Source organism: Cuculus canorus, chromosome 8 (genome assembly GCF_017976375.1).
Source record: "Cuculus canorus isolate bCucCan1 chromosome 8, bCucCan1.pri, whole genome shotgun sequence".
Taxonomy (NCBI): domain Eukaryota; kingdom Metazoa; phylum Chordata; class Aves; order Cuculiformes; family Cuculidae; genus Cuculus; species Cuculus canorus.
In genome coordinates, this window is record NC_071408.1 from 13,075,793 (window position 1) to 13,092,709 (window position 16,917).

The following is a 16,917-nucleotide window of genomic DNA, read 5'->3' on the forward strand; positions in this document are numbered from 1 at the left end:
TTCCCCAACACAAATGCAGCCACTTATAGGCAAAACCTGTAGGAACAGACATAGATAAACCATCACATGGACAGGTCAGAATGATCCAAATCACACTGTAATAAGGATACAAATTTGTTCTGGTATGGCCACCCACCAGCTTTACAGGTAAGTTAATGATAAATGCCACTGGCAATAATTTGTGGAATTGAACATGCTGCAAACACAAGTTCCCAAGAACACACTATGCCTAGAAAGATAAAACCCTTGGTGATACAAAAGCAGGGACCTTCTGTAACAGTGCACAGGGATTATCGCTCCTGACACTGCAGAGGACAGACTCTTATTAAGGTCCTTAAGAAACTTGCATCCAAGGCTAATATCTACCCTATATAAACACTGTCAAATAGCTGCAAAGGGATCTCAAGTCAATAAAACCTGCTTTAGAATGAGATATGATGCCACACAGTCTATTTAGTTTGAAAACAGAAGACTTAAGTTCAGACCTGACCATGTCTAGATCACATCTCAAGGGAACACATTTCAGTGCTATGGGATCAAGAAAAATGTTCTAATCATTAGAAGTAAAAGCTATGTCGGGGGTGGGGGGAAGTTGTGTGCTCAGCATGAGATCTTGGAGAGCTGTGGCTCTGGTGGATTCTCCATTAGCTCCAACCTTGGAAAAGCTATAATGAATTCAGCAGTGCGTGCAGAGGCTCCCCAAGGGGGTACTGGCTTGGGAGAGGAGGCTGCAGCTCAGTTTGGTCACTCTCCATCCAAAGGGCAATAAATCAGGTTCTGGAACCCAGGAGCCATTTGCACTGTATGCATTAAGGGCCAAGAGGATGTTTCACAGTCTGTAACTAGCTGTGAGCAAGAGGAGGTGAGGGAAAAGAGTCAGGGGAAGAACAAGCAACACAGAGAACTACTTACAGCCACAGCTTGATCTACAAGCCAGACAGGAAAGGCCTTCCCTCAGCCTCCTCTTCTCAAGGCTAACCAACTCCAGTCCCCTCAGCCACTCCTCCTAAGACTTCTTCTCCAGCCCCTTCACCAGCTTCGTTGCTCTTCTCTGGACACGCTCCAGAGCCTCAATAGCCCTCTAGTAGCGAGGGGCCCAGAACTGAACACAGTATTCAAGGTGCGGTCTCACCAGTGCCAAGTACAGGGGAAGAATAACCTCCCTGGACCTCCTGACCACCCCATTTCTGATACAAGCCAAGATGCCATTGGCCTTCTTGGCCACCTGGGCACACTGCTGGCTCATGTTCAGATGCTGTGAATCAACACCCCTAAGTCCTTCTCCTCCAGGTAGCTTTCCAGCCACTCTTCCCCTAGACTGTAGCTGCACAGGGCTGCTATGCCCCAAGTGCAGGACCTGGCATTTGGCCTTGTTAAACCTCATGCCATTGGTCTCAGCCCATCGGTCCAGTCTGTTCAGATCCCTTTGCAGAGCCTCCCTACCCACAAGCAGATTGATACTTCCTTCCAGGTTAGTGTCGTTTGCGAGCTTGCTAAGGGTATATTCAATGCCTTCATCCAGGTCATTGATAAAGATATTGAAAAGGACTGGACCCAGCACTGAGCCCTGGGGGACACCACTTGTGACTGGCCTCCAGCTGGAGTTCACTCCATTTACGACAACTCTTTGGGCCCAGCCATCCAACCAGTTTTCCACCCAGCAAAGAGTGCACCTGTCCAGCCAGTGGTGTCCAACTGGTTCTTCACAAGGTGCTTTTCCCATCACTTCAGAGCTGGCTAAGCAGCATGGTGCTGCCCTGCTTGTTTCTGGTCAAAGACTGTGTACAACCCCGTTGCAGGACATCAGTTTTTGCACCATAAAAGCCAAGAGCCCAGTTCAATCAGGACTGGCAAACTCATACATCGCTGGCTCCTTCCCCTCCTTGGCCAACAGCTCCAACAGCAGGCTGCAGCTAAGGGCAAGAGCTTCAGGGTTCATGTTCATTTTCAGTGAGGCACCTGCAATTGGCCTTTGCGTCTCTTCAGGTGTGTCTCATGGGGAAATACTTTCAGGAACACTTCAGAAGCAAGAATAAACAGCACTGATTTGACCCTTGCCACCAGCTGACATAGGAGGTGATTTCAAGGCAAGTTTTTTTGAGAGCTGGCAGTGTTACGCAGACAGAGCTGTTCGTTCTTCCCACTTCCAGACAATCAAATCCAGACTGGAAAAGCATTGATAACATCATGACAATCATTTCAGTGCAACTGGGCAAACACTCTAAGCCCTACTTGCTTGTAGATGGCACTTCCACAAAGAAAAGCTTTGCAGAGCCCAGCAGCCTCAGTAAGATGAGTCCAGACACTTCCAAGCCTCTCTGAGCTTTTCCTGTTACTGGGAAATGTGAAACAGCTGTTTCTTAACAAAGGTTCTTCACCAACCATCACAGATAATGGGAGGGACAAGATCACAGCAAAACTCATTGGCAAGGAACAAATCACAGAATCACAAGGTTGGAAAGGACCCATTGGATCATCGAGTCCAACCATTCCTAACACTCCCTTAAACCATGTCCCTCAGCACTTCATCCACCCGTTCCTTAAACACCTCCAGGGAAGGTGACTCAACCACCTCCCTGGACAGCCTGTTCCAGTACCCAATGACTCTTACTGTGAAGAATTTTTTTCTGATATCCAACCTGAACCTCCCCTGACGGAGCTTCAGGCTATTCCCTCTTGTCCTGTCCCCTGTCACTTGGGAGAAGAGGCCAGCTCCCTCCTCTCCACAACCTCCTGTCAGGTAGTTGTAGAGAGTAATAAGGTCTCCCCTCAGCCTCCTCTTCTCCAGGCTAAACAACCCCAGCTCTCTCAGCCGCTCCTCATAAGACTTGTTCTCCAGCCCCTTCACCAGCTTTGTTGCTCTTCTCTGGACACGCTCCAGAGCCTCAACATCCTTCTTGTGGTGAGGGGTCCAGAACTGAACACAGTATTCGAGGTGCAGTCTCACCAGTGCCGAGTACAGAGGGAGAATAACCTCCCTGGACCTGCTGGTCACCCCATTTCTGATAACAAGCCAAGATGCCATTGGCCTTCTTGGCCACCTGGGCACATTGCTGGCTCATGTTCAGTCGGCTGTCAACCAGCACCCCCAGGTCCTTCTCTTCCATGCAGCTCTCCAGCCATTCTTCCCCCAGTCTGTAGCGCTGCATAGGGTTGTTGTGCCCCAAGTGCAGGACCCGGCATTTGGTCTTGTTAAACCTCATGCCATTGGTCTCGGCCCAGTGGTCCAGCCTGTTCAGATCCCTTTGCAGAGCCTCCCTACCCTCCAGCAGATCCACGCTTCCTCCCAGCTTAGTGTCATCTGCAAACTTGCTGAGGGTGCACTCGATGCCTTCATCCAGGTCATTGATAAAGACATTGAACAGTGCTGGACCCAGTACTGAGCCCTGAGGAACTCCACTTGTAACTGGCCTCCAGCTGGAGTTAACTACATTGACCACCACTTTCTGGGCCCGGCCATCCAACCAGTTTTCAACCCAGGAGAGTGTGCGCCTGTCCAGGCCAGAGGCTGACAGTTTCTGAAGCAGAATGCTGTGAGAAACTGTGTCAAAGGCTTTACTGAAGTCCAAGAAGACTACATCCACAGCCTTTCCCCCATCCAGTAATTGAGTGGTTTTGTCATAGAAGGTGATCAGGTTAGTTTGGCAAGATCTGCCTTTTGTAAACCCATGTTGACTGGGCCTGATCACCCGGTTCTCTTGCATGTGCTTCATGATAGCACTCAAGATTACCCGTTCCATGACTTTCCCTGGCACTGAGGTGAGACTGACAGGCCTGTAGTTCCCCGGATCCTCTCTGCAACCCTTCTTGTATATGGGCACAACATCAGCCAGCCTCCAGTCTAGTGGAACTTCCCCAGTCAGCCAGGACCACTGCAAGATGATGGATAGGGGTTTGGAAAGGACAGCCGCCAGCTCCTTCAATACTCTTGGGTGGATCCCATCCGGCCCCATAGACTTGTGGGAGTCTAGCTGGGCAAGCAAGTCTCTAACCGCCTCCTCTTGGATCACAGGAGCCTCATTCTGCCCCTCTAACTCTTGGGTTTGTAAACAGAAGGAACAACTTTCTTTGCTATTAAAGACTGAGGCGAAGAAGGTATTAAGTACCTCAGCCTTGTCCTTATCCCCTGTCACTGTTATTCCTTCTGCATCCAATAGAGACTGGATATTCTCCCTCGTCCTCCTTTTCCTGTTAATGTATTTGTAGAAAGACTTTTTGTTGTCTTTCACAGACTTAGCCAATTTGATTTCTAGTTGGGCCTTGGCCCTCCTGATTTTTTCCCTGCACGATCTCACTTCCTCCCTGTAGTCCACCCAAGATGCCTGTCCTTTCCTCCAAAGCACATAGGTCTTCTTCTTATTATTGACATATCTTGAGATCTCCTTGCTCCACCAAGCTGGCTTTTCCCCCCACCGGCTCCTTTTCCGGAACACAGGGATGGCTTGCTCTTGAGCTGCTAGGATTTCATTTTTCAAGAGCGCCCAACCCTCGTGGGCTCCCTTGCCCTGAAGGACTGTTTCCCATGGGACTTTGCTAACCAACCTTCTGAACAGGCCAAAGTCTGCCCTCTGGAAGTTTAATGTGACTGTTTTGCTAACCCCCTTCTTTATCCCACCTAGAACTGAAAACCCTATCATCTCATGATCGCTTAATCCCAGGCGTCCTCCAACCGTCAAACCCCCAACAAGACCTTCTCTATTCACAAACAGCAGGTCTAGGAAGGCACCCTCCCTTGTTGGTTCACCAACCAGTTGTGCAAGGAAGTTGTCTTCCATGCACTCCAGGAACCTCCTAGACTGTTTCCTTTCTGCTGTATTGTACTCCCAGCAGACATCCGGAAAGTTAAAGTCACCCACAAGGACAACAGGCAGAGATTTAGAGACTGTCCCCAGCTGTTTACAGAAGAGCTCATCAGCTGCTTCTTCTTGGCTGGGTGGTCTGTAACAGACTCCTATCACAAAGTCCCCCTTCTTGTGAGCTCCTCTGATTTTAACCCATAGGCACTCGGTCCCATCCTCACTGTAATCCAGTTCAAGAGTATCAAAGCACTCTTTAACATAGAGGGCTACCCCGCCTCCTTTCCTACCCTTCCTGTCCCGCCTGAAGAGTTTATATCCCAACATAGCTGTACTCCAGTTATGTGAGTCATCCCACCACGTTTCTGTGATGGCAATGACATCATAGTCACCTTGCCCTATAACAGCTTCCAGCTCATCCTTCTTATTGCCCATGCTGCGTGCATTGGTGTAAATGCACTTCAGCTGGGCTGATGAACCTTCAGCCCTCGTAAAGGGAAGAGAGTTTATTCTCGATTGACTGGTCCTTGGAATAACTAATTCCACAGACCCAGTTTCATCCTTACTGTCCCCACTTGTACTCGCCCTCACTTGCCCTGTTGTGGTGTACTGGTGGTCCTCTCCGCACACCATTTCTCAGCCGCCGGTTTCCCACTTCCAGGCTCATTCCCAACTAGCCTGGTCTCCTCCCCTTCCCCCTTCACATCTAGTTTAAAGCTCTATTTAAGAGCCTAACTAGATTTTCAGAGATAACTTTAGTCCCCCTTGGAGACAAGTATGACCCATCCCTAGTAAGAAAACCTGGGGGTGGGTGGGTCACCCCATGACCAAAGAAGCCAAAGCCCCTCTCCTCACACCAGGTTTGGAGCTAGGCATTAATCATCTGTATGTCCCTGGCCTCCTGTTCCATATTCCTTAGTATTGGGATAGAACTAAACACCACTTGTGCTTCAGAGCCCTCCATCATCCTCCCTAAAGCCCTGAAGTCTCTTTTGATGGCTTTCAGCTTTCTGCGCTGTAAGTCATCATTACCTATTTGAAATACTAACAGGGGATAGTAATCCGTTTCCTTCACCAAGGAAGGGAGTTTTCTATTGATATCCCTCACTGATGCCCCTGGCAAGCAGCAGACCTCCCTGTGGAGCGGGTCCGGTCTGCAGATGGGTCCCTCCACTCCTTTAAGAAGGGAATCCCCTAAGACAATCACTCTCCTCTTTTTCTTGACAGAGGATGTTTTTAGGGCCCTCCGAGGATGCTGGAGCCTAGGGAATGTTTCTAGGCTGTGGGGATCATCTCCTTCTTCCTCTGCTTCTTCCTGGGGGATAGGTTCCACCTGCAGCGTTTCATATTTATTTCTGAGGGCTATCTGGGGGTTAGTTGTCCGGGTGGGGGGAGCAGGTTTCCTGCGCCGGACAGGAACTTGCTGCCATCCCCCATCTCTTGAAGATGCACCCCTCCACTTTAGCAGAAGACATCTTTCCTTCAACAGAAGTAGGTTGTCATCACAGGAGCACTGTAGAGAGACTCTAGCTCTGAAGAGACACCAGAGTGAAAGCAGGGTTAGCCTGAAGGCAAGAGAGACTAAGCTCTTGCTTGGGACTTCAGACTAGCTCCAATACGTGGATACAAATGGGAGCACACACAAGGCAGCTTAACACAGAGAAGGTAGAACAAGCAGCCAGCATGTAAGGAAGAGAAGCTACGAGAGAGCAGCAAATCTATGAAGGAGATATCCAGTAGCTGAAAAGCAGTCAGGGATATCCTTCCAGCCACAGGTCAATGACTTCATACCTAAAACTTAAAGAACTGAACAGCACAATCAAATGAGGAGAGGGAAGCTAGAAAAGGCAAAGTACACAAAACACACTGACAGAAGCACAAACACACCCCTGCCTAGATAATCTCCTCTTGGACACCTGAGCTGGGAATATTTAAAAATAAGGACAGCAAGAAAAGCCAGGGATGACTCTCTGAAACAAACATTCACGTAATAAAGTGTATTAAATAGCTACTGCCCCAGACTCAAATGTAACAGTGATATAAATGATTTCGCTGGTGAGATGTACTCTCCACTTCCGAGCAGTGGATGGGGTATTAAGAGGAACGGAGACTGTTCAGGACAAGCACAGAGAGGACTAACACTGTTTGGCCAAATCAGTCACCCATGGCAACACTGGGCACAGCAACTCTCAGATCTCTGGACCATTCTTCACCAACTAGGTGCTTTGGTCTGCAGCAAAGACAGGCTGGGGATCAGAGCACCTCAGCCTCACGCTTTTTGCTCTCTGTATTGAATACAAGGCAAACCCAAGCCTACAGAGCCTGCTCCAGTGCTGGTAGGCATAAAGCAGGAAGCTGTTCAGAGCCAGCTGCTTGGAAAGTAAAATACACCACATCATTTGTTGAAGGATCTTTGAGGTTTACTTACATGTCAGACAGTTGCGTCCAACCATCAGACACTCATGCTTACACATTATTTTAGAGAGCCCAGGGCTCGTGCTGTACCCCAGAAAGCAGGCAAGTTTGGGTTAACACTTGTGGACATACTCTAGCTGGCTCTAGACAGTGTAACTAAGGTAACACTCACCCCAACAAAGGGAATGAACTTCTGCGAAGATTCTTCGTCAGGGCTAAATGTAAAGAGAAAAGAGTTGTTAACAGCTTGCTTCCATACTGGGCACAATACTCACTTTACACGTTGCATTCAAGCATGCAGTAGGGACGGACAGTATGCAAGCGCCAGTCCAGTGTCTCCTCTTAAGGCACTCTGCCAGCACGCTAATAATCTGCATGGGTGGGGAAGAGCACACAGCTTATGGCACACCTCTGGGGGAAAGGTCTCTTCCACCACCTCTCAAGCTTGACAGAGAAACATGCTTTAATGGCATGGCAGACACACAACCTCCTACTGCAAGGAAATGGATCTGTGCCACAACAACATGGAGAACTGTGCATTACTTACTAGTCCCTGAAGCACTCTGCACGCATGGCCTTCACACGTCCCACCTTTGGAGTCATGTGCCATACCTTGCACATCCCAGCATCGCTAAAGCAGTTAGCCTGCCACGGGGTTACAAGCCGTGACACGGGGTTACTTGTGTGGCACTAGCAAGTACGTACACACGCACACACGCGCGCGCACACACACACACACACAGATGTTTTCCCTGCCACAGGGAGCCTGCAAGTTCCTTAGACAGGCACACTAGTGAGGCCGTGCACCAGCGTACACCAGGTAGAGCAGGACACCAACTCGAGAACAGCAAACTGCTAAACCAAACCGAACAAAAAAGCACAGCATATCCCAGAAACACCTGAAGACAGCACTACACACAGCTTGAAAGCGGGATGGTGTTGGCCCCTCCTGCTCTGGCTCTGCCCAGGATTCAGAAGCCAGAGGATGGAGAAGCAGCAGCAAAGGAGGGCACCGTCAAACCTGGCAGAAATTAGGTAAAGACTCAACAAAACCAAGGAGAGGATGGCCTGAGAGGAGGAAGGCAGGCTGGGAGGACGTAAAAGGGAGTCCCTTTAAGGGGGACAGAGTACAAAGACAGACCCACAGGGGTAAGGGGAGGACAGCTGGAGCACATCCATGTGTTCAGAAGAATCACAGTTCAGCAGCAAAAGTGACTGCATGGGTAAGGCATACGTTTCTCAGTGACCAAGCATGGGAACCAGCTAGGAAGCAGACAAACAGAATTCTCATGTTTCTCTTTTTGTCCATCCCTCAGCACTCAGAGCACTGCAATGTTCAGAAAAAAACATCCAGCATTGCCTTCATCCAGAGTATAGCTGGACACAGCCCAAATACTTCAGAAAGTAAGTAGTCTGTGCTGTTTCCAGCACAGATCAGAAATGCAGCAGATGCACAAAGGCTGCCAACCACTGTGTGATTAACACACGCTCTCTGGAAAGAATGGCACAGAACTGCAGTGAACGTGACTCAGACAGAGCTCTCTCTTGGTCCAGCACAGAGTGGGCTTCTAAGAACAGCCTCTTGCCTAGGCTCGGCTCTGCTTACTCAGCAGAGGCTCTATGCCCTTCCAACCTCAAAGCAGGCATTGCACCTTCATTCTTCTCCCAAAGAACACGAAAAAATGACTGAGTCCCTGACTCTGTCTTGGAGGCCAGAAAGGTTACATCTTCCCAACCATGGCTGCCAGTCCCCAGCAAATAAAATTCCTTCAAAAATGACATTTCCAGCTGTGGTTTTGCAAAGAGAAAGAAGAAACTCTGCTGTTGGGAGAAGCGCAAGATAAAGGCTCAGTTTTCTTCTCAGTTTTCAGCAGGTAGAAGCGAGTCCTGCTGACCAAGTGAGGGAAGCACAACAGTTGCCACTGCATGGCTTTGCTCCAAGCTCTCAAAAAACAAACCATGCCCAGCTCCAGCACAAAACTCATTCTTGTTTCTCCTGGGAGCTCAGACTCTTCATTGGGAGCAGCTCAGGGGTAGTTCTGAAATAAATCAGTTGCTCCAGTCACCATTTATCACAACTCACAAGGATGCACAGGACGTTCCTGAAGCAGTCCAGCCAGATTTCAGCTCAGCTAGGCTAGTCCTCTCACAAGTCCTCTTGGGAACTTGAATCTTGCATGTGTGCCTCTGAAAATGCAGCTTATCAGAACAGCTGTTCTTCATGCGAATGGAAGGAGTGATGAGACAACTGTGCTTGTTCTCCACTCCCTCTTTCATGCTCTTTCTTAATTCTTGTTCTTTGGTAGCGCAAAATACTCATCCAAAATACTCTCAACCTTGGCAAAGGCCTCTTCTACTCCTTTGCAGAGCTCTGCAACTACCACATACCTTGTCCCTGGAAAGGCAGCTCCTGCTTATTACCTGGGCTGCACAGATTCCCAGGCTGCAAAGGTTTTACCCCTGTAGCAAAGTCCAAGGCACTGGTTTTAACCAATAGTTTCTGAAAGCTCTGCTATCTCAGCTATAATTTAGAGTCAGACCTGATCCTGGTTTGTGATTTCTAACAGCGTTACTGATACTTGACCTGTGTAATTCTGGGGAGGTGGAACACCCAACAAAAAAACCAAAACCCCAGACTTCTGCAGAGAGGCTACATAGAAAGAAAATACGTATCTGGAATAGGGAGTTGTTTGCTTACTATTTTTGCGTGGGCAAAATCCGTCCACCTGCAATCACTCCTTCCAAGGAAAACTGTTCAGAAATGGATTGCAGGCTCCCTCCCTACCGTAAGAAATTAAGTCGAAAAGAACAAAGTCATATAGCCAAATCTATATGCTTTAGAACCCTTAGAAAATGAGAAGAAGCCACATCACTAGATGACACTCAGCCGACAAAAGGAAGGAATAATCTTTCACTTCCAGGGCAAAAATCAAGCTAAGCTGCAAAGCACTTGGATATTACAGTAACAGGGACTGAATCATCACTTGGAGAAGTTATGTCCGTTATTAGTCATTTAATAAGATTTCATTTACAATTTAAGCAACGCAAACCAGATTCAAATGCAGCCGAACACCTGTGATTTCTCAGGTACTACCCTTATTCCAGGCATGTCCTGCAGCAGGTGAACAGGAAAGCAGGAGCTTTTATGGCTGAAGGACTAGCAGTCCCCTATGTGAGTTCAGGCCAGGCACCATCAGCAACTTTCCGAGGTTCATCTTTGGCATGAAGCATCTATCCTTCCCACTGGGCAGCTGTAGCTCTCTGCTGGCTAACACCATCCTTGTTCCACCAAGCATCTGGTAGTCAAGCCAAACAAAGGGATAAAGCGACTCCAGGTCCCCACAACATATCAGATGAGTCACTTCTCTGCTTCTCCATGAAACTCTCATCCAGCACCCTTCGTGTTCCCACAGTGCGCTGGGCACACTCAGCAGGACATCTGGCACAGTTCTTGCGCCTTGACTCTCCTCTGCCTGGAGGGGCAAGTGAACTCCTCATACATTTCCACAGGCTTCACAAGGAGGTTCATGCAGCCACCAGCCAGGTGATATAAGTGTGGCTGAACCCGAGGAGGGGCCTGGTCTATCTTCACCAGCTGTGTTCATGTTCAGCAACTGCTGCAGGGTGTGTTTTAGAAGCAGCACTCTGAAAAAGGACCTGGACTGTACCAGGCCACTGCCCTTCAGGGAGTCGGACATGCAGCAGGCAGAATAGTGTTACCCCTGCTTCCTCTTGCCCAAGAACTCACACTGGCTCACCCACCAACCCAAGGCATTTGTGCTCCAGAGAGCAAGAGTTGGGGAAGAGCTCTACAACACAGGAGAGTGAAAAGCTTTTGGTAAATGGGTATCTAGGTAGGAAGTGACCCAATCCTTGCCCTGACAAGTGAGAAATTCCAACAGTCAAGCTGCTACTGAGATTCATGCAAGGGCTATCCAGAAGCCATATGGCATGAGCTGTGCTGGACACTGAATTACAGTATGTGACACCAGCCCAGGTTCACAGAACTGATCAGCAATCCAGCTACATTGAGAATGAATGTCTGTCAAGTCCTAGATCTCAAATACCGCAGGGTTTCATTCAAGAAAGCAATGCAGAGATATCAACAACAATGGCACACCCTTCCTAATAAGAGGCCCACCTCTGCCACCACGGTTTCAGCTCCCCATATGTTGGCCTGGTCTGCAGTGTTTCTTGACAATTCAGTAACCACAATTCCTCTAGTGCTCACAGACAAAGCCAGTCACCCAGTGGAAGGCAGAGGAGTTGAAACGGCAATTAATTTCCTTCCTGAACCCCTTCTTCATTGCCAGCCCCTCTGATTTCAGGTAAGGTCAGCAGATGCTCAAAAAAAAAAAAAAAAAAAAACAAAAAAAAAAAACAGGACAAAGCTTTTGCATCATTGCAGTCCATCACAGGCAGAACATGCACCAACCTATTGCCATGACAAACAGAACAAGGGGACAGGGAGGAGAGTGGAGGTAGGTCAAAACAGGGATAGCTGGCAATAAAGCTATAAAGCAGCTTATCGCATACAGCTCTGTCCTAAAGTCTGGTTTTCTGGCTCGGCTTTCCTTGGACCGCTAGGGCTTGTTTAACAGAGCAGATGCTAGGACACTGGGAGATTTGTCCTGCAATGAATTTGTGGATAGCGCTGCTGTTTCTATGTAGACCACTGCCTTGAAAGTTTGCTTTGGAGAAGCTATTGACCCACCGGCCTCGAGGGAGCTGCAGGAACTTTGTGAACTGAGGACAAAATAAAAGATGTCCAATAACCATATGATTCAAAGCAGGAGACACTGCAGAGCAATGGGGTCTCGGAGGCAGATTTGTGAGCTCAACTGCCCTGCTAGCATACATCTGTCTCCTTTATCTTAGCCTCAGAGAGGTCCCAGACATGTGGGATAGCCTACCAGTAAAAGACTAGTCCTCAATTTTTTGATAACCGGACAAAGATTCACTGGTCTGCACTTGGACACTACATGGCTAAATCTCACCCTGAGCCACCGAGTGCCACTTACAGCACCCCACTTCCAGGAGACAGGAACTGAAATAACTTTGCTCAACCCTGATCCTTCTGGAGCTATGCTATATCCTCTGTCTGTGACCAAACAGCAGGGATTAAGCTAGGAAACAGGGAAGGAAAAAAACCTACCTTCTCAGTGTTTTACTGCTCAAAGCTACTCTTTGAATAACCCCTTAATTCCCACTCAGTCTACACCCTGGAAACCCCTATGTGTGGTCCAAAGGCAGGGCAGTCATTTTTAACAACGCATTCTGCCAGCAGATGCCATAGTTTCAAAGCAGCGAGGAGAATTCACCAAACTGTTCATCCCAGACCTGCAGGAACTGTTAAACAAGGCATAAAAGACCAGTTCATCAGGGAAAATATATATAGCAGAATGGAGAGAGGGAACCTAAAAGGAACCAATACCTTATTGCAAAATCAAAATGAAAGCTCTTTTTCCTTTTCAGAAAGCAACCAAAGAAAAACATAAATACGTTATTATACTTACAACAAAGCGATGCATTCACTTAGATAGTGCTAACACCATTTCTATGTTATTTTTCACAACTCCCTAAGTCGCTGCCAACGTCAGAGTGCTTCATTTCTAAAGAAAGCCACATGGGGAGGTAACTGCCCATCACTCCACAGGAGAGCTTGTTCCTCAAACACAGTCTCCGGTTTGCTCATGGGGTACTTAGCTAAAAGTAGAAGTTATTTTAAAGCGGACACAACAGAGGTAAGAGACTACAGACTATGCCATGAGTCAGACTAAAAGTCTCAGTGATCTCTCTTCCAAGTAACCTTCTGCAGAGTTTGAGCTTGGTCTAAACTTCAACAGTCTCAGGCATGGCACCATCAAGTACAAAGGGTCTAAAACCCAAATGGATCAAACCAGCTTGGTAAAGTGGTCGTGCACAGTGCTGGGAGGGCTAAGTACACGTATTGCTGAAATACCTTTGGTATGTTTTTCAAAGTACAAATTGACTTTCCCAAGTACATTAGAAACTCAAAATTATTACACGTGTATTAATGACAAAAATGATTGAAGCCAAGAGCCATCCAGACTAATCCATCCAGGTCAACATTACAGAAGTTCATAAATACAGAAGAGAGTGTACTCTTTTAATGGGATAGTCAATCTGGAAATGTTTTCCCTAGGAGAGTGTGAAGAATGGACCAAATTCTACTAACTCATTTCTGCAAAGTAACATGGAGCAGACAAGTACAGAAAGGCAACACACAATGAGCACTTCCAAGTAAAGGGAAAAACCTCTGACTCCACTCACACCTTTAATTCCTCCCAGTTCTTATACAAATGAGGTACCAATGAGGGATCTTAATGGACCAACAACAAAAGACCAGATAATATGGGAAGCTGGGGAGCGTAGTAACAAACGATTAACATCATCCACGCCTCATAGGAGATTGCTAGTCCCTAACTGAGATAAATGAGGCGATAATGTTTGTCCTGCTCTGAGAAACTACTGGGACGTGTGTGAGTTGTAGTCTATTGTTCTCAGTGTCTCAGAAACAACATATCTCCACCTTGACAGACACTCTTCTTCCTGGTCCACAGCCACATAAGGTTCTACATATTTCTGAATCCTGTTTTTGGACTCCAGTCCTCCCCTCCTAAGGGCTGCTTATCCCCTAAGAGAGGGCAAAATAAAACCTGGTGAATATCAGCCCTCCACAGCAGTTCTTGTAGCAGCAAATGCCAGGCAACAAGCTGTGCTATTTACACTCCAAAAATAATGGGTTTCAGTCCCCTCAACTCTGGTGTAAAAAGGCCAGGTATCATGGAAGATACTTTGTGGGGACAATGCCACAGTCCAGTCTTGCATCCCTAAGGTCTCGGTGGTAAAAGAGAGACTCCATGGTAAGAGATCTCTGGAACCTAAGCAAATATGACCATCTGTCCAGTCCCCACCTCCCCAGACTTCTCAGATCTTCAAAGAAATCCCTGCCCTTAAAAGAACCACACTGTTACAGATTCAGCATTCTGTGATTGGGACACATCACTGGATGGCAGTATACAGTAAGGTTCCCAAGGTGTTTATGGTTTCCAGTGATTTTTAAGAGTGCTGGCACATAAGATGAGAAAAGTACTTTGCCTTCAACCTGATGCTCACTCTGGAAAGCCAGTATTATGTTAGGGACTTACCTTTTCTGCTTGTACGTCAGCATTGCTTCAGCAATAGGCAACTGGTGTGCACAGTTTGCCCCTGCTATATATTGCGTTATCCGTGAGACAACATCAGGTGCTTCTGAAACTGCCATAAAACAAAGAGAGCAAACAGTTTACATGACTTCTCAGACCATCACCAACACTGTCCTTCATTTGCTCAGCCAAGCAGCTGACTGCACCCAGCCAGCTGCATTTGAACTCCAAAGGAAGCTCTGCAGCCTCCCATAGTGCCCTGTAAAGCTGTCTGACCAAAAGCAAACATCCTATGAGAGCACCAAGGTAAAAACATTAGGAAGGCACACTAGATATATGGATAGGTACACAGCATTACTGACTGAAGTAGTAGTTATTTTACATTAGTTAAAGTGCTTTTCTTTGGAGATGTTTACCTGCCCAGTGTCAGCTTTAGACTTTTCTGCACCTGGACTGTACAGATCTGTAGAAGAGTGTGCCTAGCCATGTCTTCCAGGGCCTTGGTGAGCTGCTCTGCTCACACCAGCATCTGAGTTACCCGATTTCCTAATGAACTCGCGTCCATGCTTATTTTACTGAAAAAAACGAGAGTCACGCAAGAGTAGGAAGAACATAAATATCACACGTGTAGCAGCAAGTATGCTTCAGATCTGTGAGACTGTTTGATCCAAGATGACAGGAAGACATATTCAAAATGCCTTCCAGATTTCTTTGGTTTCAAGCAAAGAGCCCCAGCTGTGAGATTGAGGGAACACAAGTGACCTTTACCAGGCACTTTCATACCCTAATGGGCATTTTAACCCTGACTATTTGTATTTTAATAGTGAATTGTGAAGACCAATGAGTCTGTCAGATCTTTGTATGCCATCACGGCACTTCTGTGCAGTTCTCACTGCACAGATGAAAATGGAGAATCTGTGAGGCCTGGACTGCACAAAAATGAGTCTGCTTTTCCTTGTAGCATGCAGGCAAATATACAAGGGCTGCAGCATACAACCAACTAAAGAACAGATATGGCTGTTGAGCTGGACTTCTATAGCTAACGAAGTATTGGTAATGCAGATACAAACCCAAAGCCTGTATTGACATTTGGCTGCATTTTCAAGTGCAGCAAAGAATTAAAAGAAACCAGTTTCAAACATCTGTTCTTCCATGAGATTAGAAACAAGGAAAGGCATAGGTCGAGTGGCAGACGAGGAGATCTCCAGTCCAGACTCCTGCTCCAAGCAGGGCTAACTTCACTTTCAGAACAGGCTGCCCAGAGTCTTGTCCAGCCAAGCTCTCATCTGCTGGAAAAGACTCTGAACAATCACCTGTGAAGAGGTCAGCCTCTTCCCTTCACAGCTAAAGGACTTCCAAGAGCATCCTGGGAGCCTCGGGCTCTGCGATTCCAACAGGAGAGCCACAATACAACCTTCCCACCCTCACAGCACACTCAAAGAACTCAGAAGTTTCTCATGAAATTTCTGTGTGGGATATGCTGCCATGAAAGCATCACTCCACAGTCAAGTCTCAAGCCTTCCAGTAGCCCCAAATTTCAGATGCAAATCCTCCTTTCTCCTGTTTCTTTCTAATATTGAAGGAACAGATGGAAAAACTCTAAGCATTAATATTTTAAGCAAATTAGTATTTTGACACACAATAAGGCTTTATCTTGGCCTAGAACCAGCTCAGACCAGAACACGAACTTGCTGATTTGACCTGGAGCAGCTCCCAAACATTACAACACTGGTGAAGAAAAAAAATCCCTTTTTTAAACGAAAAAGATCCTGCCAGCAGACTTCAGAAATGTCAAGGTAATTGTCACACAAAACTTACAGAACTTAATCTTCCAAGGGCTTCCAGTTTTCCAAAACTGGACAGTTTCTGAAGGACCAAATAAAGCAATGTACTGAACTCGTTAGTGAGACCTCTACATGAGCACTAGGTAAAACCAGCGCGACTCAGAGGTAGCTAGTGCCTCTGGCAGCCAACAACTGTTTCAACCCAACACATGGAGGACATACAAAGGTCAGCATCTGAAAAGGGAATGTGGTGGAGTGAGGGGAAAAGAGGAACAAAACCATTCATCTGCTTCCTCTTGTATTTACTTGACCTTTGCTAAAATTTCTCATTTGAGTCTTTTATCCCACACAGGCCAGACAGACACATGGTCTTACCAGTGGTCTGTGCTTCAAGTTTGTTGAACAGGTCTCTCCAGGCTAGATCTTGGAAGAAGTTGTTGTATCTATAATCTACAGACCCCAGATACTTGGCCACTGGATGAGAGCCTGAGAAAGAAAGGAAAACATGATAGTTGCTCTTCCAAGCACTGAACACAAGTGTGGCTTCATTTGTAAGGAATTCAATTCCAAAGTCAAAACTGCACTAGACACCTCGAAAATAAATTTCTTCAATATAACCAAGTCATTTAGTCCAGCTTATCTCTACAAGAGCATGCAAATAGACTTCCCAGCAGAGAGACTGCTCCAATACCACTGATACCTTCTACTAACACCTCCTCCTTGCCCCCTGCCAAGTGAAATTTTAAAAGGCCA

At 47.1% G+C, this 16,917-nt stretch overlaps 1 protein-coding gene across 18 annotated transcripts in view; it reads right to left on the reverse strand.

The window, feature by feature from the left end:
- Positions 1-16,917, reverse strand: part of PACS2 (phosphofurin acidic cluster sorting protein 2) — an 84,042-nt gene that overhangs the window by 14,020 nt on the left and 53,105 nt on the right. For 12 of the 18 annotated variants that reach the window (XM_054072664.1, XM_054072671.1, XM_054072662.1 and 9 more), the window contains 4 exons: positions 16,540-16,650; positions 14,384-14,492; positions 12,646-12,678; positions 7,384-7,426 (listed from right to left, as the gene is read on the reverse strand). In XM_054072664.1, the coding sequence (XP_053928639.1) occupies positions 7,384-7,426; positions 12,646-12,678; positions 14,384-14,492; positions 16,540-16,650 (296 nt within the window). The remainder of the gene's footprint in view (positions 1-7,383; positions 7,427-12,645; positions 12,679-14,383; positions 14,493-16,539; positions 16,651-16,917) is intronic. The other 6 variants (XM_054072679.1, XM_054072665.1, XM_054072666.1 and 3 more) reach the window with 2 other exon arrangements.